The sequence below is a fragment of the Phalacrocorax carbo genome, unplaced genomic scaffold (genome assembly GCF_963921805.1).
Source record: "Phalacrocorax carbo unplaced genomic scaffold, bPhaCar2.1 SCAFFOLD_54, whole genome shotgun sequence".
NCBI lineage: Eukaryota > Metazoa > Chordata > Aves > Suliformes > Phalacrocoracidae > Phalacrocorax > Phalacrocorax carbo.
In genome coordinates this window covers 644,495-668,649 of record NW_026990395.1, presented here as the reverse complement: position 1 = coordinate 668,649, position 24,155 = coordinate 644,495, and the positions used below count along the sequence as shown (strand labels likewise).

General features: G+C 54.0%; 3 protein-coding genes across 3 annotated transcripts in view; 2 read left to right on the top strand and 1 right to left on the bottom strand.

Moving 5' to 3' along the window:
• LOC135311161 (olfactory receptor 14J1-like) overlaps window positions 1-24,155 on the top strand; it is a 109,560-nt gene that overhangs the window by 32,314 nt on the left and 53,091 nt on the right. The gene's annotated exons all lie outside the window — the stretch shown is intronic.
• LOC135311128 (olfactory receptor 14J1-like) lies at window positions 2,255-3,169 on the top strand. The gene has a single exon (XM_064440269.1). The coding sequence runs from the start codon at window positions 2,255-2,257 to the stop codon at window positions 3,167-3,169; it is 915 nt and encodes a 304-aa protein (XP_064296339.1).
• Window positions 12,609-13,538, bottom strand: LOC135311152 (olfactory receptor 14J1-like). The gene has a single exon (XM_064440292.1). It carries the CDS (start codon window positions 13,536-13,538, stop codon window positions 12,609-12,611), a length of 930 nt encoding a protein of 309 aa, XP_064296362.1.

Genomic DNA, 24,155 nt, shown 5'->3' with positions numbered 1-24,155 from the left:
TCTGGGAGGGATATCCAAAAGCTGCTGCATCCCACAGCACAGGTGATCCTTGAGGAGGACTCTCACAGCTGCCCTTGCACAGGGGAGGAGGACGTGATGAGGAGCAGCACTTCCCTGCGGCACTGTCAGAAGGACAGGGCACGGCGGCTGCCTTCGCCCGGGGATGCTGCAGGGCTTTGCAGGCACGTGTGCAGGCAGGGGTGCCCAGGGCTGTCCTTGCGAGCAGGGTCCCTGCGCCCCAGGGGTCTGTGTGCTGGGGCAGGGACTCTGCCGCCTGCCAGGCTCAGCACTCAGCCTGCCCGGGGAGCTCCCCACAGCGCTGTGGGGACAAGCTGTGGGTGGAAGGAGTGACCCTGGCAGGGCAGGGTCCTTCTGCTGTCCGGAGGGTGCTGCGTGGGTCAGGGCTGCTCAGGCTTCTCCATCAGCCTGAGGACATTTGCAGAGGGTCATTTGAAAGATGGCAGTCAAGGTCGGGGGTTTCCTGAAAGGGAAGAAGTCTGTGCTTTGTGTCTTCTCTTCCTGGTTGTCTGGGTGGGCAGTGGGAGATGGGAAGTTGTTTCTCTGCTCTGGCGTAGGCACTGAGACCCCTGTTCACGTTAGGACCTGTCTGAGCTGCTCCTTAGCCCCCGCACGCACAGAGCTGTGCCTGGGCAGTGCCCTGCTGCCAGGAGGTGTCTGCAGGGCAGAGCTGAGCACACAGCGGGTGGGACGGGCTCTCTGAGCACTGACAGGGAGGAGAGGTGGGGACAGAGAAAGAGGTCCTGGCCAAGGAGAGCTCTAGGCAACAGAAGCATGGGCAGGATGAAAGAGAGAATATTTCCCAGCAATGCCATGGGAGGAGGGACTCAGGCATCTCCCTGCCATCCCCTGCAGTGCAGATGCTGTCCCTGGAGCAACCCCTTGTCTTCCCCACTCACAGAGCAGAGCCTGTGCTCTTAATACACTGGTGCCATGGCCAGGAGTTGCCCTTCCAGCACCCTGACCACAAAAGTGGAGAAAACCTGCAGTGCCTGCCTGGGTCTCCCTCTCCTGCCTCCCTTGGCAGGGTACTTTGGCACATGCTCTTCTGCTCCTGGCTGCCCTTGTTATTGCTGTTATGCTCACTGGTGGTGGAGGGTGAGGATTCACGTGTAGCTCAGACACCTATGCTTGATGTACTGTTATGCACATATGCCCGTGGAGAAAAAGCATCCATGTCTCAGCCTGTTCACCTTCGGGGCTCTGGGTACTGCAGTGTGTGTGGCTGGCAATCACCTCAGCCTCTCTTCAGGACGTAACAAATGTAGGCGATGGGAGTCTTGCCTTGGGAGGTGCTGCTGGGCTGCAGGCTGCCCCCCAGCAGGGCAAAGCTCTCCATGGCATCTCTGTGCTGTGCAGGAGCCCCATGGAGATGACGCCTCACTGCTGAGGCCATGGAAATGCTGCTGGGTGGCTGTATGTGGGCAGGTGTAATGAGCCCCCTGTGCCCCTGGCTGGGAGGGCAGAGCTGAGATCCTCCTCTCGTATGATGAGGTTTGGAGGGGTTTGGAGATCTGCACTCCGAAACTGGATTCCTCTGCTCCCAGCAGCATCCTGTTTCTTTTGGAGGGAACAGCAGAGTGCAACAGTCCCACAGCTGCAAGAGCTGCCAGCACAGGGCAGCTGAGATCAGGGCCGATGGACAGACCAGTGTCCTCCACTTGGCGCGAAGGGACAGTCCCTTTGCCCCTCAGCACCCACATGATTTCACCTGCAGTGCAGCAGAAATGCCACGGATTTCTGCATTCAAAGCACTCCTCAGCTGTGGTGGGTAACTAGAAGGGAACGCAGAAAACACAACCCCCACAGCTCTGCTCTGCGCTCGGGTGAGTTGGGAGCAACAATGCTGAAAAGCTCTTTGATAACACCAGTGGATGTAGTCTGAGCTCACCCCGTGTTCCTACTTGCCTGTTGCGTTAGGGCAGGACTGACTCCTGCAGGGCCCACAGCAGAGCCACCTTCCCTCCACCAGCACCAACCAGAGCTCAACAAAAGTGTTCCTGGAAAGTGAAAGGCAGTTTCAGGGTTTCTGGAAGAAACAGATTAGTTTCTCTCTAAAGACGTCTGCCCTAACCTCCCACTTCCTTTACCTTCTTCAACAAATCCCCACACCCCAATGCATAAAATGTGAGTGTGTGTAGTATGAGAAATGGCTTGGATTTCACCCAGAGTACTCTCCCCTAACATCTCACTGTCCTTTTCGCCTTGTTCAGTGCTCCTCACCCAGAGGCAGCAGATGTCCAACAGCAGCTCCATCACACAGTTCCTCCTCCTGGCGTTCACAGACACGCGGGAGCTGCAGCTCCTGCACTTCTGGCTCTCCCTGGCCATCTACCTGGCTGCCCTCCTGGGCAACGGGCTCATCGTCACCGCCATCGCCTGCGACCACCGCCTCCACACCCCCATGTACTTCTTCCTCCTCAACCTCTCCCTCCTCGACCTGAGCTGCATCTCCACCACTCTCCCCAAATCCATGGCCAATTCCCTCTGGGACACCAGGGACATCTCCTACGCAGGATGTGCTGCACAAGCCTTTCTGTTTCTCTTTTTGATATCAGCAGAGTTTTATCTCCTGACGGTCATGGCCTACGACTGCTACGTGGCCATCTGCAAACCCCTGCACTACGGGACCCTGCTGGGCAGCAGAGCTTGTGCCCACATGGCAGCAGCTGCCTGGGCCGGTGGGTTTCTCAATGCTCTGCTGCACACGGCCAGTACATTTTCACTGCCCCTCTGCCATGGCAATGCCCTGGAGCAGTTCTTCTGTGAAATCCCCCAGATCCTCAAGCTCTCCTGCTCAGACACCTACCTCAGGGAGGTCGGGCTTCTTGGGGTCAGTGCCTGTGCAGCATTTGGGTGTTTTGTTTTCATTGTGCTGTCCTATGTGCAGATCTTCAGGGCTGTGCTGAGGCTCCCCTCTGAGCAGGGACGGCACAAAGCCTTTTCCACGTGCCTCCCGCACCTGGCCGTGGTCTCCCTGTTTATCAGCACTTCATTTTTTGCCTACCTAAAGCCTCCTTCCATCTCCTCTCCATCGATGGACCTCGTGGTGGCAGTGCTGTACTCAGTGGTGCCCCCAGCAGTGAACCCCCTCATCTATGGCATGAGGAACCAGGAGCTCAAGGATGCAGTGTGCAAACTGATGAGATGATTTTATTTTGAGAAACAAGAAAATGCCTGTTTTCTTCTGCGTAGCATTCATAATGAAACTTGTTACAGCCTTAGCCTGCCTTGTGAGGTTTATGGTGTGGTGTCTTTCTTTTTCTTGTGATAATGTTGTGCACAACCAAAGTTTATTATTCATCCCACTTCTAGTTCACTGTCTAGCAGTTGAGTTTGTCCAAGAGACTGTGAAATGAGGAATCGTGCTCCGCGTGTATTTCAACAACATAAAGGACCCTGCAGCAAGTTGCTTGTCCAAGACCCTTCCTCTGAAGCCTTCGGGAACTGCAGGGGCCGTGCCTGCGGACAGAGGTGGGGGGAGAAGCGTCCTGGCACAGCAGCACTGCCAGGGAGCAGCAGCATTTTCAGAGCTGCTCTCTTCCCACTTCCGCACTCTCCCGTGTTGGTGCAAGGCCTGAGTGCTCTTGGAGCTGGGTCACACTCCTGCTGTGTTTTAGTCCTGTGGCTGCAGGAAGGGACAGGCAAGGAGCACTTCTCTGATACAGCTGACCTCCACATCACCATGTCTGTCATGGAAGGGCATGTCCTGAGCGCAGTATCTGGAGGCATATGTCTTCCTCCAGAGCTGCTCCCAAGGACATGCCCAAGGAACAGCCTCTAAAGAGGCTCATTGGTTTGCTTGGTCTCCATGGCTCAGTGTATTGAGATCATGGACCCGGTATGGGCTTCAAGGGTCTGCGGGCTGGGTCAGGTGTTGTTTGTTGGTGCCAGCACCCATGCAGGTGGCAAACGATCTCTGATGGACCTTCCTGGGGCTCTAGGGCATGTGACAGGGCTGATGGCAGGTGAATGTTTTCCTGGAGGGACTTGGGAGCTGCCAGGAGAGCAGAGGGGATGTGCAGGGAGGGACAGCGTGTGCCAGGGAGTTAGCAGTGAATGGACCCCACCAAGCACCAGCCTGTCCAGCACGGTGTCACCCAAGGATAATACTCTAAATCTGGGTGTGAACTGGCAAACTGGAGCTCAGCAACCCCAGGGGATGCAGCAGGCACAGGGAAAGGGGTCTGGTGAATGATTTATTTGTCTTACCTTCAGTGAACTTAGATTCATAGAATGCTTTGGGATGGAAGGGACCTTTAGAGGTCTTCTAGTGCAACCCCCTCAGTGAGCAGGGACATCTTCAACTAGATCAGGTTGCTCAGAACCCTGTCCAACCTCAACTTGAATGTTTCTAGGGATGGGGCCTCCACAACCTCTCTTGGAAATGTGTTCCAGCACTTTAACACCCCCACTGTAAAGAATTTTTTCCTTACATCCAGTCTAAATCTAGCCTCCTTTAGTTTAAAACCATTAACCCCTTGGCCTGTCACAGTGGGCCTTACTAAAGATATTGCCCTCATCCTTCCTATCATCCCCCTTTAAGTACTGAAAGGCCACAGTAAGGTCTCCCCAAAGCTGTCTCTTCTCCAGGCTGAACAACCCCAACTCCCTCAGCCTCTCCTCGTAGGAGAGGGGCTCCAGCCCTCGGATCATTTCTGTGGCCCTCCTCTGGACCCTCTCCAACAGCTCCATGTCCTTCCTGTGCTGAGGGCTGCAGAGCTGGATGCAGGACTCCAGGTGGGGTCTGACCAGAGCAGAGCAGAGGGGCAGAATCACCTCCCGCGACCTGCTGGCCGTGCTGCTTTTGATGCAGCCCAGGATACAGTTGGCCTTCTGGGCTGCGAGCGCACATTGTTGGCCCATGTCCAGCTTTTTGTTCACCAGCGCTCCCAAGTCCTTCTCCACAGGGCTGCTCTCAATCCCTTCATCCCCCAGCCTATATTGATACTGGGGGTTGCCCCGACCCAGGTGCAGAACCTTGCACTTGGCCTTCTTGAACCTCACGAGGCTCTCACAGGCCCACCTCTCCAGCTTGTCTAGGCCTCTTTGGGTGACATCCTGCCCTTCTGGTGTGTCAGCTGCACCACTCAGCTTGGTGTCACCTGCAAACTTGCTGAGGGTGCGCTCGATTCCACTGTCTATGTCATTGATGAAGATATTAAATAGAACCAGAACCAGTATGGACCCCCTGAGGGACCCCACTTGTCCTAGTTCCCCACCTGGATGTTGAGCCATTGATCACTGCCCTCTGGATGTGACCATCTAGCCAGTTCCTTATCCACCAAACAGTCCACCCATCAAATCTGTATCTCTCCATTTTAGAGAGAAGGATGCTGTGGGGAATCGTGTCTAAGGTCTTGCAGAAGTCCAGGTAGATGACATCCATAGCTCTTCCCTTGTCCATTGATGCAGTCACTCCATCATAGAAGGCTGTTAGGTTGGTCAGGCAGGACTTGCCCTTGGTGAAGCCATGCTGGCTGCCTCGGATCACCTCCCTGTCCTTAGCATAGCTTCTAGCAGGATCTGTTCCACAATCTTCCCCGGCACAGAGGTGAGGCTGACAGGACAGTTGTTCCCCGGCCCCCCTTTCTACCCTTTCTAAAGATGGGCACAATGTTTCCCTTCTTCCAGTCACCAGGGACCTCACCTGGCTGCCAAGACTTTTCAAATATCATGAAGAGTGGCTTGGCAACTACGTCAGCCAGTTCCCTCAGGACTCAGATGCACCTCATCACGTCTGATACACTCGTGTATGTTCAGGCTCCTCAGGTGGTCACGAATCCAATATTCCCTTACAGTGGGAGGGGCTTTACACCCTGGTCTCCATCCTGTGGTCCATCAGCTCACAAGGGTGAGGAGAGAGGTTACCAGTGAAGGCTGCGGCAAAAAAATTGTAGAGCACCTCAGCCTTCCCCTCATCTGTTGTTACTAGGCCATCATTCTTGTTCATCGGAGGGGTATGGTTTCTTTAACCTTCCTTTTCCGGTTGACATGCCTGTAGAAGCCCTTCTTGTTATTCTTTGCATCCCTTGCCAAATTCAGCTCCAGCTGCGCCTTGGCCCTCCTCGCCCCATCCCTACACAACCAGGCAGCGTCCCTATCCTCTTCCCAGGATACCTGTCCCTGCTTCCAGTACCTGTGCAGTTCCCTCTTGCTCTTTCGTTTAACCAGCATGTCTCGACTCAGCCTTGTCTATAGTGCTGTTAATACAAAAATTATGAAAAAAGTCATGAAAATTCCTAAAAGTCCTAGCAATGCTGGAGAGGAGGACTTTTTCAGCTATTCCATTGAGTTCTTTTCTGCAGAGGTTTCAAGAATTTCCTTCAATCTGCATTCGCAGTTGGATTTGCTTCTCCACACAGAGGCTGCAAGTGCCCTGGGGTAGCTGAAGAAGCCATGTGTGCCAAGGGATATGCTAGTCCTTCTGGAGCACGAGCTGCTCTGCAGGCAGAGTACCTCGGGGTGGTGGGGAGCATCACCTGCCTCCAGCACTGCCGGGGCGGCTGAGCCGGGACCTCTCCAGCACAGCAGCACGTTGTGCATGGCTGCTGGCTGTGAGGCCGTGCCTGCCTGGCCAGCAGTGGAGAGAGAGATACTTGGAGGTCTTCAGAGCCGTTACAATACAGCCCCCAACAAGATGAAATATTTGGGGAGGTTAGGGGAATCTGGGACAAGGGAGATGGGAGATTTGGTGGAGGGAAGAGGGTCTTGGCCAAACAAGATGAAAGACTTTGAAGAGGAAAGATCTGTTCAGGTAATTTTGATGCCACTGTGACACTGTCTGTGAAAACATTCCTGTTAAGCCTTTCCCCTGGGCCAGCAGGAGGTGCAAGGCTGTGAGGGTGGCTGTGATTTCACATCTGTCTCTGGAGTTGATAGGCCAGCAGCAGAAATGTGGCTGGGAAAGGGACTGTGAGGTCACCTCTTCCTGAAGTAGCTGGTACGCCAGCCCTGGAATCATGGTTAGGATACATGCTTTTAGGCTCACACCTCCCAGTGTCTCTGATAGGCCAGCAAAGGCACGTGGTTGGCAAGTAGATTGTGGGAGTCCCTTTCCCTGAGTACCTGGTTGGCCCATCCAGGAAGAGGGCTTGGATACGGTTGTCACGTCCTTTGTGCCCGAGTACCTGATGGGACAGCAGCAGGCACGCGGTTTGGTTGGGTTTATCCCAGAAGCTGAAAGGCCAGCAGCAGCCATGTGGCTTTCACCAGGAGAAAAGATCATGATGAGGTTACTTCCCTCTGGACAGCTGGTGCAGCAAGTCTTGGAGATCCCATCTGTAGAAGGGTCATCCCGTTTTGCTCCTGTGAGCACTTTCAGTGTTTTCTTCAAGGGAAAAAACTGTCAAGGCATCATTTCTACTGCCCGCAAAGAGGCTGTTCACATGTGAATCCGTTGTTGCAGTTTTGGATATAGGTAAGGACATGCAGGTGACCTAATGACTGGTACCAGGTGGGAGCTTCCTGCAGGCTTCTCATTACAATCAAATTCATTCTGCAAGCCAGGAGTGTGCCCAGCACAACACAGCCTGAAGGCTGAGCTGTACGTGGAGCGCGGCACAGCACAGGCCTGGGCCTGCTCAGGTTTGCTGTTACATGGCTCACTAACTTCTTGATGTACAACGCTCTTCTGGTGGGCATCCCGGAGCTGCCTGAGGAAGGCTGGGAAGGGGACTTCCATTGCGTGTAACCCCTGTAGCAGAGCAACTTGGCGCACACACTAGGTGGGACGATCCCCCGTGTGCCTGGCATAGCAATAACGAAGGCCTGCTTTCTGAAACTACAGATGGAGTTTTAGAGGGTTCCTATAGTTGCTGACTTACGGTATCAACCCGCCAGGGTGGGAATGATCTCCTGGAGATGTGTTTCACACAAAGACAGGGCAGGACTGGTGGAAGAGATGGAGGGCAGCTTCGGCCGCAGCGTGAGTGAGGTGGCAGAGTAGAAAACCCTGTGGGAAGGGAGCAAGACAAACTGTAGCAGGGCTGAGCAGGGAGGAAGGATGGCCTCCCCCACCTGCTGGCAGTGCTCTTCCTAGTGCAGCCCAGGATGTTGTTGTCTGCCTTTGCTGTAAAGCTGCAAAGGTGGGAGAAGGGAGGGCTTTGGCGAGACCTAGTAAGAGCCTTCCCATATCTTCTTGGATATCAGCAAGTGAATGGAGCCAGGTTCCTCACTGTTGTGCAGGAGGGGAGGATGAGGGCCAATAGGCATCGGTGAGACAGGTGAGGAGAACATTTCTCCCCACCAAGACAGTCAAGCACTGAAGCAGATTTCCCGGAGAGCTTGTGTCATCTCCATCCCTGGAGCTTTTCAAGCCCCAAATGAATACAGCCATGAGTAACCTGGTCTGAGCCCATAGCTGACCCTCCTCTGAGCAGCAGGTGGGCTGAGACAGCTCACGAGATCCCTTCCAGCATAAACAATTCAGCGTTTCCTTCCACCACAGATGGTGCCTTCATGATGGGTGGCAAAGCGCTCAGGATCCCAGTGACCACTGAAGTCAGCCAGAAGGAATTTTGGTCAGATGATCTGTGGCCTTCTTGTCTCACTCCAGGCGTTGTTGCTCAGCTGCAGGGCTGCATGGCAGGTACCCCAAAAACAGCCCTGATCACTTCATTTGCTTTTCTTTCTTTTCCCCCTCTTTTCCCACTCACAATTCCTTCCCCTTGACCATCCTTGTACCAGCCCATGCAAAAAGCCCACCTCTGTTTACCCTTTCTTCCCTGCGCCTAGTTTGGCTTCCTTTGCACCCTGAGCTTGTACCTGCCTTTGTTTCTGAGCTTGTCACCATGGCAATTCCTACCTTGCTGAGCAATTCCATTAAACCAGTACCTCCTATTATTATCAGTAGTGTTTTGTAATGCCTGATAATTATTTTGTCAGAGGCACCATGTGTCAGGGTGAACCATCCGTACATGCACATCAAGAGCTGGCCCAACGGAGCTTCACTCTTAGAGGATGTTGAGAAATTCTGGGATTTGCTCAGCATAAACCTCCCAGTGTTTTACAAGGAGAAGCTGCAAGTCCTTACTGGGGGCAGGATAACCCCAAACATGGGGGCCGACTGGGACCCGAACCTCTAAGCTGTGACCCTGGGGAGGGGGCCTGGGCTTTACGAGCCAGTGGTGCCTGCTCACCATGAATAAGGCCAACCCCATACAAGCCTGCATTAGGGGGACCATGGCCACCAACACAAGGGAGCCGTTCATACCCCTTGAATCAGCAGTGGTGTGGCCACATCCAGACTAGTGTGTCTGCGTGTGAGGCTCCCGGTTCTGGAAGAAAGAGGAGGAACTGGAGAGGCTCCAGAGGCTATCTGCCAGGTGGGGTTTGGGGCCTGCATGGAGAAGCTGAGGGATCTGGCCTTCTGCAAGGGGAAAACGTGCCGGCACGGGATAGTGCAGGACAGGCTGCAGCAGAGATGGCCGAGGGCTCTGCCAAGACTGAAAGGCCCAAAGGAACCAAGGTCTTTGTCCCCTTGGCTATGGCCACTGAGGCCTTCCAGGAGAAACTTTATTTTGAGGCTCTGGACTTTGTTTCTTCCTTGTCCCTGCCTGGGGATGCCGGGACACGTTGCACAGGTTTTCCATGCTTGGCATTGCTCAGCCTCATGTCCCACTGTCCCCAGAAAGAGCCCTGAACCACGTGTGAGGGGCAGGATCCACCTTCCCAGGGCTGGGGGTCAGGGCTTGGCCTCTCTGCTTTCTGATAAAATTAGGGTTTTTCTCTGCATTACAGCCACCTGCACAGGGCTCTTCCCTTTCTACAGCCACAGCCTCCAATTAGCTGCTCTAACGAGGCCCTAGGGAGGCTTTGCCAGTAATGGCCCTCATGGGCCTCATTGATGCTTCAGGTACTTTGGGTTTTGCTCTGACTTTGACTTCTTGAGAAGTTCATCAATCTTCTCAGCGTCTGAGGTTCATGGACTCACCGCAAATGCACCACGGAGCTCATTAAAATACAAAAAGCTCTAACAAGTTCTGTCTCTTCCTGTAATTTCCTTCAAGTCTTTAAGACTTGCACACCTAATTGGAGTTTTTTCATAGTGTGGTTATGGAGGAAATGTTCATACTGTACCTAATAAAAATGTTGGGGTTTTTCTGAGTTTATTTTAAAGGGTATATTCTATTGATTTTCATTTTAAAGAAGAGGGGATAGAAGCATACTCCAACTGAGACTGATCCAGATTGTCTCCTCAGGAGGTCCGGGCAGGTAGGGAAGCAGTCCCCTGAGGTCTGACACTGTAGGGACAGCTTTGCTCCTCACCTCCCCAGCCCTGCCATTTCTGTCCCTGGCCACCTGGGACTTAGATCACTTTTCCTTGCATCATACTTTTTCACTGGTCTCTGCAGCTGGATGTTACAGCTCCATTGCACCAACTCCCCCCACTCTCCTTCGAGAACTGGCTGCACACAGGCACAGAAGGGTTTTTACTATTTGTAAGGAAAGAAAATTAAAGCATGGCCAGTTTTCGTGATCAGGAAAACACACTCTGCAACCATATGCTAAGTACGAGCTGCCTCTGATGAGGCCGCCTCTCTCAAGGGATAACCTTATCAGAAATGTTTTAGCTAGGGAGATACAAAAGGTAGATATGAACGTAATTAAGAGATGGCTAAAGAGCCCATTAGACTACTGAAAACTTCTAACTCCCTGAAGCTCAAAGCTGCTGCATGGGTGAGAGGTATCTGAATGACCAAAGAGTACAGGGAGGAAATAACTGGAGGGTAATGGAAAGGGCCTTTGTGCCGAGAGATGCTGCTGAAAAGATGACTTTAGGAAAGGTCGTTCTATCCTGGACAGGCTAACCCACCACAGCACCACCACATCAGGACTGCTGCGTCGAGCCTGGGGCTCACTGGCACAAGGAAGGTGCTGACAGACTGGAGCAAGTCCTGCCAAGGCCAGGAGGATGGTTGGTGCCTGGAGCACCTTCTGGACAAGGAGAGGCTGAGAGAGCCGGGTTTTTGAGAAATCCCTCAGAGACAAACACCGCAGCAAGGACCCAGGCCAGCTGGTGGGATCTCAGTCAATGGAGATTTCCAAAATTGGTTGAGACAAGCACCTGACTGAGCTGGAGCTGCCTGAGAACAGGCTTGGCTGAGAGCCCAGCTGTGGCAAGAGCTGTGGGACTTGTCGCATAATGACTGTCAGCAGGAAACTGTTTTCCATTTTATTAATAATGGCGGTTGGAGTTGGGTGTCATGAAGGCCCAGAGGAGGATGGGGGTGACCATGCAGCAAAGGTCCCTCCTCAGAGCTGGGGTGTGCGGCCAGCGATGGAAATGGCCAGTGTGTGGGACTGGTCTGGGACAGCCTCCTGGGGCAGCTTCCCTGGGGTGTCCTGGCAACATGGCCCAGGCGAGGCCCCTTTCTTCTGCACCTCTGATGCATTGCTTTCTTCACCATGACGCCTGGCTCTGCACTGTGAGTGCTGTCTGTCCCGGCCCTGCACGCTCACACACCTTAGCTCTGCACTGAGCTCTTTCCCGGGCCCTTTCCAGCCCAGCCATGCCCCTCCCCAGCTCTCCCCACCTCCCCTGCCCTCTCCCAGCCCAGCACAGCCCAGCCGAGCAGCCCAGGCTGGGCTGGCTCCGCAGCGCTGCCCACCGCAGGGTGCTGCAGAGCTCTGGGCACTCACACCACAGCCCCAGCCCCTCTGCAGGGCACAGCAGCCGCTGGGGCAGAGCGGGGGGTTCAGGCTCCCCGTCAGCCCCAGGGCTGCTGCTGGCCACAAGGCCATGAGGAAACAGAGCCTCGTCACTCTCTGGCTCTCCTGAATTCGTACTGTAGGTGATCCCCAAGTCTGACTCAGTTTGCCCCCTTCTCTGCTCCCACCAGCCCCACTGCCCAGGGAAGCACCACACTCCTGGCCCTGGGGGTGCTCAGGCACCTCCTGCATCTCTCCTGCATCCCTCTCCTGTGCCTGCTGGGTTCCCCCTCACTCCATGGCACTGCAGAGTCCTCCTTTGTGGATACGTTGATTCAGTGCTTTACTTTTGGGGGACTTCCCTTGGAGGCTGTTTCACCTTTTGAGACTCCATTCGTTTGAACCCCAGGACACATGGTGAGTCCCCACCCTCTCCTCACCCCTCCAAATTCATTTCCAGAGAGTCTGGTATCTGCCATCACTCCTGTCATCCATGAAGCAACCTGAGGAAGTAATGGGGCGCTCATGGACCATCTCCACTGCCACTGGACACCAAGAAGAGAGCCTTTAAAACCAGAACCTTTAATCCAGTGGAACCCAACGTTACCAAGACCTTAACTCCAAAACCACTCAGAACAAAAGGAGAGCAGAAACTTTAAAAGACCAATTCCTCGGGCATTTTCTTGGAAGCAGGTTTGGAGGAAGAGGCCAGCCTTCAGGCACTGCAGCCGGGAGATCCCCTTTTATTGAAGAGCTGCAAGCAGAGAGGCCACACCTGACAGGGTGTTGTGCAAGGGTCAGACACAACAGGATCAAACCTCAACAGTAGGAGTATAAACCCAGAAAATTAGAAAGTTGGATTATCACAACAGCAAAAAGCAGACTCGTGCTCTAAGATAAACTCTGAAACTGTGCAGAGGAGGGGAGGCAGGTTATATTCAGTGAAGCAGCATCCATTGGATTACTCTCCATAAAGCATCCTTGATTTCCTTGTTCCTCATGCCGTAGATGAGGGGGTTCATTGCTGGCGGCACCACCGAGTACAGCACTGCCACCACCAGGTCCAGGGGTGGGGAGGAGACGGAGGGGGGCTTTAGGTAGGCAAACATGGCAGTGCTGATAAACAGGGAGACCACGGCCAGGTGAGGGAGGCACGTGGAAAAGGCTTTGTGCCGTCCCTGCTCAGAGGGGATCCTCAGCACGGCCCTGAAGATCTGCACATAGGACAGCACAATGAAAACAAAACACCCAAATGCTGCACAGGCACTGACCCCAAGAAGCCCGACCTCCCTGAGGTAGGTGTCTGAGCAGGAGAGCTTGAGGATCTGGGGGATTTCACAGAAGAACTGCCCCAGGGCATTGCCATGGCAGAGGGGCAGTGAAAATGTACTGGCCGTGTGCAGCCCAGCATTGAGAAACCCACCGGCCCAGGCAGCTGCTGCCATGTGGGCACAAGCTCTGCTGCCCAGCAGGGTCCCGTAGTGCAGGGGTTTGCAGATGGCCACGTAGCGGTCGTAGGCCATGACCGTCAGGAGATAAAACTCTGCTCCCAACAAAAAGACAAACAGAAAGGCTTGTGCAGCACATGCTGCGTAGGAGATGTCCCTGGTGTCCCCGAGGGAATTGGCCATGGATTTGGGGAGAGTGGTGGAGATGCAGCTCAGGTCGAGGAGGGAGAGGTTGAGGAGGAAGAAGTACATGGGGGTGTGGAGGCGGTGGTCGCAGGCGATGGCGGTGACGATGAGCCCGTTGCCCAGGAGGGCAGCCAGGTAGATGGCCAGGGAGAGCCAGAAGTGCAGGAGCTGCAGCTCCCGCGTGTCTGTGAACGCCAGGAGGAGGAACTGTGTGATGGAGCTGCTGTTGGACATCTGCTGCCTCTGGGTGAGGAGCACTGAACAAGGCGAAAAGGACAGTGAGATGTTAGGGGAGAGTACTCTGGGTGAAATCCAAGCCATTTCTCATACTACACACACTCACATTTTATGCATTGGGGTGTGGGGATCTGTTGAAGAAGGTAAAGGAAGTGAGAAGTTAGGGTGCACTTCTGTAGAGAGAAACTAATCTGTTTCTTCCAGAAACCCTGAAACTGCCTTTCACTTTCCAGGAACACTTTTGTTGAGCTCTGGTTGGTGCTGGTGGAGGGAAGGTGGCTCTGCTGTGGGCCCTGCAGGACTCAGTCCTGCCCTAACGCAACAGGCAAGTAGGAACACGGGGTGAGCTCAGACTACATCCACTGGTGTTATCAAAGAGCTTTTCAGCATTGTTGCTCCCAACTCACCTGAGCGCAGAGCAGAGCTGTGGGGGTTGTGTTTTCTGCGTTCCCTTCTAGTTACCCACCACAGCTGAGGAGTGCTTTGAATGCAGAAATCCGTGGCATTTCTGCTGCACTGCAGGTGAAATCATGTGGGTGCTGAGGGGCAAAGGGACGGTCCCTTCGCGCCAAGTGGAGGACACTGGTCTGTCCATCGGCCCTGATCTCAGCTGCCCTGTGCTGGCAGCTCTTGCAGCTGTGGGACTGTTGTACTCGGGTGTTCCCTCCAAAAGAAACAGGATGCTGCTGGGAGCAGAGGAATCCAGTTTCGGAGTGCAGATCTCCAAACCCCTCCAAACCTCATCATACGAGAGGAGGATCTCAGCTCTGCCCTCCCAGCCAGGGGCACAGGGGGCTCATTACACCTGCCCACATACAGCCACCCAGCAGCATTTCCATGGCCTCAGCAGTGAGGCGTCATCTCCATGGGGCTCCTGCACAGCACAGAGATGCCATGGAGAGCTTTGCCCTGCTGGGGGGCAGCCTGCAGCCCAGCAGCACCTCCCAAGGCAAGACTCCCATCGCCTACATTTGTTACGTCCTGAAGAGAGGCTGAGGTGATTGCCAGCCACACACACTGCAGTACCCAGAGCCCCGAAGGTGAACAGGCTGAGACATGGATGCTTTTTCTCCACGGGCATATGTGCATAACGGTACATCAAGCATTGGTGTCTGAGCTACACGTGAATCCTCACCCTCCACCACCAGTGAGCATAACAGCAATAACAAGGGCAGCCAGGAGCAGAAGAGCATGTGCCAAAGTACCCTGCCAAGGGACGCAGGAGAGGGAGACCCAGGCAGGCACTGCAGGTTTTCTCCACTTTTGTGGTCAGGGTGCTGGAAGGGCAACTCCTGGCCATGGCACCAGGGTATTAAGGGCAGAGGCTCTGCTCTGTGAGTGGGGGAGACAAGGGGTTGCTCCAGGGACAGCATCTGCACTGCAGGGGATGGCAGGGAGATGCCTGGGTCCCCCCCTACAATATTGCCCTGCAGACACCTCCTGGCAGCAGGGCACTGCCCAGGGACAGCTCTGTGCGTGCGGGGGCTAAGGAGCAGCTCAGACAGGTCCTAACGTGAACAGGGGTCTCAGTGCCTACGCCAGAGCAGAGAAACAACTTCCCACCTCCCACTGCCCACCCAGACAACCAGGAAGAGAAGACACAAAGCACAGACTTCTTCCCTTTCAGGAAACCCCCGACCTTGACTGCCATCTTTCAAATGACCCTCTGCAAATGCCCTCAGGCTGATGGAGAAGCCTGAGCAGCCCTGACCCACGCAGCACCCTCCGGACAGCAGAAGGACCCTGCCCTGCCAGGGTCACTCCTTCCACCCACAGCTTGTCCCCACAGCGCTGTGGGGAGCTCCCCGGGCAGGCTGAGTGCTGAGCCTGGCAGGCGGCAGAGTCCCTGCCCCAGCACACAGACCCCTGGGGCGCAGGGACCCTGCTCGCAAGGACAGCCCTGGGCACCCCTGCCTGCACACGTGCCTGCAAAGCCCTGCAGCATCCCCGGGCGAAGGCAGCCGCCGTGCCCTGTCCTTCTGACAGTGCCGCAGGGAAGTGCTGCTCCTCAGCACGTCCTCCTCCTCTGTGCAAGGGCAGCTGTGAGAGTCCTCCTCAAGGATCACCTGTGCTGTGGGATGCAGCAGCTTTTGGATATCCCTCCCAGAACACCAGCAACATTCTCCTCCACCCAGAGACTTACCATGCAGAGGGCTGTGAAGATCCTTCCCTGCAGTCAGCTCCCAGCATCCCCCCAGCCCAGGCTGCCTTTCCCCTCTCCCTGCCCGGCTCCTCTGCCCTCGGTGCCTGCAGGCAGTGCCCTCAGCCCTGCTGCGCTTGGCAGAGGAGCTGCTCCTGGGCAGAGCTGTCTCTCGGCAGCGCTGCCTCATTGCCAGCAGCTGCCTTTGTCCCAGGAGCCCAGCCCAGCTCAGCAGCAGAGGCCCAGCCCCAGGCAGCCCTGTCTCTGCCCCTCGCGGCTCCCTCCAGGTGTCCCTGGGGCTCCAGGGGAACCTGCTGTGAAACAGGCTGAATGAATCCCTGAGGTTCCCTCCCTCAGCCGGGGGAGTCACTGCTTTCCTGCTGGGTCATTACTCCTATTAGAAAATTAGAAAAAGTGATTGAAGTCACTTAACTTCAGTCGGTGAAGCACGGGTTTATTTCAGCTACGTAGTCCAAGGAAGATGAGCACAAGGAGCAGACAAGAAGCTGCACCTTGGTGGCATGCCACAGTTGCCTACTCAATGAGTCTAAGCTGCCACTTGGAAAAGGAGCAGATGTTCCCAGGAGTGGGGGGTAACCTGAGGGTAACAAATGTCCACGGCGATTGGAAGCCAAGAAGGTCTAGGAGGGTGCACTGCACCAGCTCCTCTTCCCTGTGGCTCCTGGAGTTCCATCTTGCCCCATACACTTCCTTTCAAACGGTACACTGGAGGAATACAACTCCAAGGAGCTTGCTGATTCTGTGAGCCAGGAGGAGGCCACAGGCTGCCGGACTCTTTGACCCATACTCAGCCCCAGCTTAGAAATGCTGTGCAACGCCCTGCCCCCCACTCCAGAGAAACAATTTACGTAGGCACCAAAGTCCTTTGGAGCTCTGGAGACACTGTCTCCAGGGAACGCTGTCCATGAAACATGGTCCATGCTGACTGCTCTGTGAAGGACTGGCACAGGCAGCTTGATGAAGACTTGTCCCTGGCTTCCCGGCAAGGGCCAGCAGTTTCCCAGATGGTTTTCAGGCTGGAAGGAGAAGAAACTACATTCACATGGAGAAGGGTGGCCTGGCTCTCATTGCTGCTGTCAGCATCAGAGGATTAAGAACTGATTTGGCCAACCAGCTCTGCTCTGAACTGCAGCCAGTACCTTTAGTCGGACCCTGCAATTACGGAACAGAGAAGCAGCCATGGGAATTCATGCGTCACAAGCGCCCTTGAGCGAGAAGCACTTGGATGGCAGGGACCTGGGTGCGCTACTTGTAGAAGCTCTCTGGCCTCTCCCAGTGCGGAGCAACTCGTCAAGAACAAGAAAGGGATGGTGTGGCTGAAAGGCACCTGCCCAGAGCAGGTGGCAACTAAGGGCCCACCTGGACGAGCCTTTCCTGTAAGGGGAAGCCATTGCTCCCCCTCATCCAGTCCCACCTCCTCCCACTGGCACCAGCCAACTCTTCAACTTGTGCAGGCAGCTCAGGGGCAGTGCCAGGACAGCTTGCAAACACAGTGTGGGGCCCTCCAGCAGGGCAGGCTCGCAGCGCCCGCTTGTGCTCCCTAAGGGCCCCCGCGACCTCACGCCCTAGACCTCTGCAGGCACCTTTTCCATTCTCCTTCCGTGCCACGCTGACAGTTTTCACACTGACTGGGAAGACACAGACTGCAGGACCAAGTGACCCTGTTAGAAGCTTGTGCAGAGGACCTGGGGCACTCCGGGGGAGGAAATACTCAGCAGGGAGACACAGGAGGCGAGCAGGTCCATGCAAGAAGGCAGGAAATGAAAGCTTCAAGGAGCAAAGGGAAGGGTAAAGGCAACGCTCAGCAGTGTGCTTGGTTCCTCCTCCCAAAAACCTTTGTTTCTCAGTTTCTTAGTGCTCCTACCTCAAGAATAAGCTCAGAAGACCTCACGTAATCCAGCAAGGGCAGGGAACAGAAAAAGACTTTTCCTTTCGTATTCTGTGCCGAGAGGAGGTGCGAAGGCAGAGACTGCACCCAGCTGCTCCGACCCCAGCCCTCTGCCACATCTACGTTTCTTGCTGAATTCAGTAAAGGAGTTGGGTGTTGGCTTTGCAGCACCTCTCTCTGCCTACGGGCATTTGCTCAGCGGGAGGGAGTGCGGGGGAATTAATGACCCCTGCCCACACCACGGGTGGCTGAGCTGGGCTGGGGGTGGCTTATATACAGAAAAATGTATTTTTTTTTTTATAAAATAATACTATTTCAGTATTAGATTTATATAAAAATATTTGTATTATGTAGATGTCTATGTATAATATAAATTACATATATATTCATACATAAATACATATGTACCTACATATCCCACCACAGAATCCACACAGGGAAATGGAAGGGGGGTGTCAGGGAGGGACTGGGATGCGGAAGAGGGGTGACATGACCCCAGGGCCCAGGACTCACCGCAGTTCCTGCTCTCTGCACTGCCACGCACATGGCACAGCTCAGGCACTTCTGTCTCTCTCTGTCTGTCTGTCCATCTCTCCCTCCGTCCCTGTGCTGCAGCCCCGCTCACCCGACTGCCTTCCACCTCAGGGCACCCACGGGTGCCTCACAGCTCGCACCCCACGAGGCCGCCCCGAGGCACAGCTCAGGGGGGCCGGAGCGGGGCCCAGGCCCAGCTGGCTGCTGCCAGGACAGGCCCGGGGGCGGCCTGGGGCTGCGGGACAGGCCTCGGGGCAGGGGCTGGGGCCGGGGCAACATGGCCGCCCGGCAGCCCCTGCCCCAGGGCTCCAGCTCCCAGCATGCCCCAGGGCGCGCCTTCCCGCCCCCTGACCCTGCGCGGGCACCGCGCCCCCAGCCCGAGCCAGCCGCCCCCCCGCAGGCCCCGAGGGAAGCAGGGCCGGCTGAGCGGGGGATACAGGCGGGAGAGAGGGGACAGGCGGCAGCACAGAGGGGAAACAGGCGGCCAGGACGCGGCGACGGAGAAAGGAGAAGGCCAGGGAGCGGGGGAGAGAGGTGTGGGGAAAGGAAAACATAGCAACAGGCTGCAGGACAGACAGACAGGAGTCAGGAAATACAGGCGGGGAGTCAGACAGAGGAGAAAGAGGAAGGGAAAAAAACAGTGATGGGCTAAAGACAGAGAGGGAGGAAATAAATAACAGGGACAGGGAACTAGATAGAGAGTGATGGGGAGAGCAAAAAGAGCAGTTCTGGGCAGCTGCCCCAGTTCTTGATCAATCTCTAGCGACTGCCTTACCAGGAACCTCAAGAAATATGCTGCTTGCAGAAGCCCTGCCCTGGGCCCTCTCCTACACCCTAAAATGAGGGACAAGCATCGCCTTGCAGAGGGGCCAGGACTGGGGAAAACAAGCCCAGCTGAGGGGAAGAAAAATCACCCAGCTGGTTTTTGCTGGTTTCCTTGTTGGTTTTGCTTCTAAAGAAACCCAAGGCTTTTCACCACTGGCAATAGCATTTCACCCAGAAGGAGGTGGTCTGCGGTGGAAATTTTGGTCTCAGATTGCCTTGTGTTCTCCCTAGCCCTTCTTCTGTGAGCAAGGTCTCTCAGCTCTCCCGTAGGAGACAGGTACAATTGAGAACAAGTGCCCGCATTTCAGATGTTACCACCCTCTTTGCTCTCCAGCCTGGCAGGGGGAGGAGGAGCCACAGCCAGGCAAGCTGAAGAAGGAGGGGGATGAGGCAAAGCTGGGCTCACAAACCCTGTGGCAAAACAACCCCACCCCTATCTGCAGCCAGTTTCTGAGGCAAAAGCAAGGCAGAAGACTGCTGCCCTAGAAGCAGTCATGCTGCGGTGACTTTGCCTCGTTAGATGCCTGAGCAAGAGGACAAGCCTGAGAGCAGTTTTTGTCTGTGCCCCGTACAGCTGTAAGCCAAGCAGCCAGCTTAGCCATGATCATGGTGGTAACTCCCTAAACGAATACTTGCAAGGCTCTGAAATACAAACAAGCATCCTCCTACCCTATAATGGAAGCAGTAGCACACGTGCACCCCTGATTTCCAAGCAGGCAGTGGATGTTCCCAACCGGCAGTAAGGAGAAAAGGCAAGCTTTTATTATCCGTTGTTACTGTGTTTGGAGATGAGGGCATGCTAAGGCAGCAGGAAAGGCTTAGTCTGGCCAGTCACAAGAGACTTGCTTTTCAGACTTAGCCAAAAGAAAACGGGTACGTCGAGGAAGAAGTTCCCCTCTAGCCCGTGGGGGATTTGCTGCTGCACAGGTTGAATGTGAGCCTGCTTTCCAGCACTTTCTCCTGTGACTGTTTTTTGCAGAAAGAGAGGCAGGAGGGACCAGGCGCTGCATATACTGATGTCCTGGATGGTTGTGTTGGTTGCTGAGTCAGTCTTCCAGATCAGAGGAGCAACAGGTAAAGCCTGAGTATACCATTGTAATTTTACCTCAAAGGTGTATATTCTGCTTGGGTGAAATGGAATAGGGCAGGAGTTAGTAGTGTTATCCTGAAAAGCAGGTTTGTTTGTTTGCTTCTGCCATGCTTTTTGCCAGAATGAATTAAATAAAATACCTCCGAACTGTGTGTAGTTTGGCATTTTGCACACTGGGTGAGGGAACCCGCTCATTGGGATAAGAGTAGAAGTTAAGAAAGGATCACAGTTAGGAGTGGAAACTAACACCTGAGAATTTTAACAAGGTAGTACCTACTGCTTAGGCCAGAGAAGAGGCTATTGTCACCTCAGACGTGTCCGTATATGTATATTATTCTTGGATGAAATAGAACAGCGCAGGAGTTATTTGTAGTTAAGGAAGAATCATAGTCAGGAGTAGAAGGTAACACCTGAGAATCTGAACAAGATAATAAACAATGCTTGGGCCAGAGAGGAGGCTATTAGCAGTGACTGCCCCATTGACAAGAACCTCCTAAAAGAACACAAATCAGTAGAACTTCAAGGACTGAGAGTGGGAACATCCTGCTACAAAGAAGGGTGTGAAGGGAAGGCCCCAACTCAGTCAGCAGTGATCAAAGGGAACTTCTGGCCCCAGAAGGCCCTGAACAACTGGACATTTGCCCACGCAGAGTCACTGGGGGAGAGGTAATTCCGGCAGCGGGAGATTGCGACCCCCGACTCAACTGAGGGATGAAAGGGCTGACCCCCACCCCACTCCTCTTGAGCACGCGCAGTGAATTAAAATCACACTGTACCTTTAAACTTAAGCGGCGGAGATAGAGACCCATGGAAGAAGGGGGTGCCCGTCCAGGTCAGTGATTATGTATTAGAGAGGTGCGGTGTGTTAACTTCCATGGGTGAATGTCAGAAAGGAACTATGGCAGGTGTGCACGCTCGGAGGAATCATCCCGTTTGCCGTGCGGCAAAACGTCGGGCAAAAGCGCGTTGGTTTGGGGATTATTATTTTTTTTTTTAACTGCCGTGTCTCTCTGACGCGCCTCAGCTGGTACCAGAGTCGCTGTTTATTTTCCAAAGCTCTTTAGTGGCAGGGAGCCCCCTCCCAGCCCCCCCATCTTCGGGACTGCGTGTACCCGGCAGAAAGTTCCCACTGCTCAGGGAAGGGTTTGAAGCCTGTTTGCACAAACGTGCCAGGGGAATGAATGGTCGTGGTGGGGGCTGGGGGTGAGGGCATTACTCCCATAGCCCTTTAGGGTAAACCTGTGAATCACAGCGGGTGTTGTTTTTGTTTGCAAGGAAGTCCCAGTAAAACACCACATTCTTAGTGTAACTCGTTTGGCTCATTTTCCACAGCCAAAAGCACTGATTTCTGGGTCACCATCTCAGCAAGTTGGTCGGAGCGAATGCGGTCGGTGAGCAGGAGGGAGCGAGCAGCCTGTGCTGGCCCCGGGGTTGGGAAGCGGCAGAACCAAAGTGTCCCCAGTTCTCCCCCGTCCTCTGCCAAAAATTGCCAGTTTAGCTTCTGGCAATTTTTAGTAGACATGGAACAGAACGAGCAGGAATGTTTCAAGTTCACGTATTTCTCCTAAAAACAGGGGTAAAATTTCCTCCCCACTGGGCAACTGTTTCCCAGCTGCCTGGACCTGACACACAGGTGCTCAATTAAAGCGCTTCATTTTGATTCTGTTCCCCTGTTTGAATAGACTTTTCTCCATAGTGTGCTGCACGTCTGTAACTTTTGTGATGCCCTGGGTGTTTGTCTGGCTCTGCATTCCTGTTTCTTCTTCTTTTTTCTGACCCTTCAAAAAAAAAAAAAAAAAACCCAAACAAAAAAGAGAAAGAACCAAAGCAGCAGCGTGAAATTGCCTGCTGGCTCAGCCCCCTCCAAGCCGTTCGATAGCGTGGTTTGCTGGAGCTGATCCAGTGTTTGTCGTTTCATCTCCTTTAATCCTGGTTAGTTAATGAAGTGGATTCTTCTCCACATGCCAGGCTGGATGGCAGAGAGGACGGTGGCTTGGTACAAATTCACCATCCCTCCCGTTTTTGCAGCAAACGGGACTGCGGTTCAGCAAAGCCACTTGTGGTGTGTGAAAGCAGGGAGTGGGGGCTGCTGGGAGGAGTAAATCCAACAGCACCCGCTACGCAAACGCTGGGCTGAAACCATGTGTGAAGGCAGCTACGATGCCAAAAGTGCCATAAAATACCTTGTGATGCTCTGACTTCTTTTCCTTGGCCTCCTACAGCGCTTATCAGTTTACTGCTTGCCCCTCTTTGGGCTGTTTACCTGGTGATCCTGTTTAAAAAAAAAAAACTGAGTACTTTTTCTCTGCAGCCAAGCTGAGTGTCCAGGTGCCCCTTTCCAGCATGCTCACAGCTCAGGCTGCCAAGTGCCGTGGGTATGATTTAGATCCCTGGATGTGTGAAGAAGGACGTTTATTCCCGTGGTGAATGGGGTATTCCTGGTGTGCTTACCCCAAAAGTATCTGCCCCTTGGCTTGAAGGACCAGGAAGTTTCTCTAATATTAAAAGCAAAAAAAGCCCTGTGAGATTCAGCTGAGTAAAACCTTTGGTAAACTTAGTAGTTAAAATGTGACTCCTTCTGCAAGGCGATACCTCCCATGAAATACCACATTTTCAGGTCCCCAGAATTCTTTATTGCTACCCTGCAAGGCTATTGACTGAAACATTTTTCTATTTTTGATTTCTACATTTCCATGAGAATAAAAATTGGCATGAGGAGAAGACAGAAGCAATACATTTTTCTGTCCTAACTTTCTCCAACTGTTTTACTTAATGGCCCAAGAGCAGCTTGAAGCCAAAGCCACGTGCTCAGGTATTCAGAGCTGCTGTAACTGTGTTTGTTTCACAGTGAAATTTCAATCTATGAATATGTTGAAGCTGAAAAATTAGGATCACCTTTCCGTATCTGATTGCTGTCAGGGATGAGCTCAGCCCGCCTAGGTTTGGATCATAGGATTAGGGTCAGACCAATCTGCTTTGAATGACTTTTTGCTTGCTAATTATGTAACCTTGGCATCAAAGTGCCTTAGTCATGGAATGGGATCCTCCGTGATCCATCTTGCACCAACCAAGAGGATGGTTCTGCCTTAGGGGCATAAGCAGGCTTATGGCTGCTGATCCAGCTGGGCTGAGGGCAGGTGTGGAGGGCTAATTCTTCTTTAGGAAACGGGTCTAAAGGATGAATAAACCATCCTATGTCAGGAGTGAGTTTATGTCACTAAAGTGAGCCTGAAGGCCATCAGGCCCAAGAACGACACTTCCAACATGCCCCACGTCCCTCCATGGGGAGACTTGTGAGCTTGAACCTTTCTTTGCATCATTAGCCTATGGGAAAACAAAATCCTCCAGCCCGTGGCAGGGTTCCCTGTCGTCACTCGTGGAACAAACTGCCGCAGCTGGTAGATAAAGTGAAGAAAGAGGGATTTCCGCTTTCATGCTCAGTCTTTGGGGCTGCCCGTCTTTGCTGCCCAGAGGTGTTCATTTATTTCAGCTATTGCAGCCTGCGCCTTCGGTGCGGCCTTCCCCCCTCTTTCCTTCAGCCCACGGAGGCTGCCTTTGGGCCACCCAGGGTCACTTGGGCAATCGGGTTTATCCCCATTTCTGCTCCCTGTATCCCCTCCTTGCTGGGTCTCCCAGGGGTGGTGGACAGACTCACAGAAATAAAGAAATGGAGACCCAGAGGCTGAACTGTGCACTTTTCAGCACAAGTGCATCTCTGCCAGATCAGCCCCCCGTGCAACACGGGGTGTTGCGGTGACCCCACACAGAGGCCTGTGCTGGTTGTTGTGACGCACCTGGAGGGGTGGCCATGCTTTGGTCGCTACAGGTTCAAAGCCACCCTGGTAGGTCAGCCAGAGCCCTGACTGTAGTGTGCCCGGCTGCCTGTCTGCAGTACGGCCTGCCTGGCTGCAGGCAAGGCTTCCCCCGGGCAAGGAGGAGCTCTGGGCACCTGGAAGCGTCAGCAGGGCAAATATAGGATACGTTCCTTTTTGAAATGCACTTTCATTCTCTGAGACCTGCTCTTATTTGCTCATTTCCATTTCTTTCTCCCGTTGCAGAATACTTGAGGAACGAGATGACCTTTCTGGGAGGGCTGGTGTTTGGGAGTGGAGATAC

Excerpts from the sequence above, each read along its gene's own strand:
- LOC135311152 (XM_064440292.1), bottom strand. The coding sequence starts at position 13,538 with ATGTCCAACAGCAGCTCCATCACACAGTTCCTCCTCCTGGCGTTCACA.
- LOC135311128 (XM_064440269.1), top strand. The coding sequence starts at position 2,255 with ATGTCCAACAGCAGCTCCATCACACAGTTCCTCCTCCTGGCGTTCACA.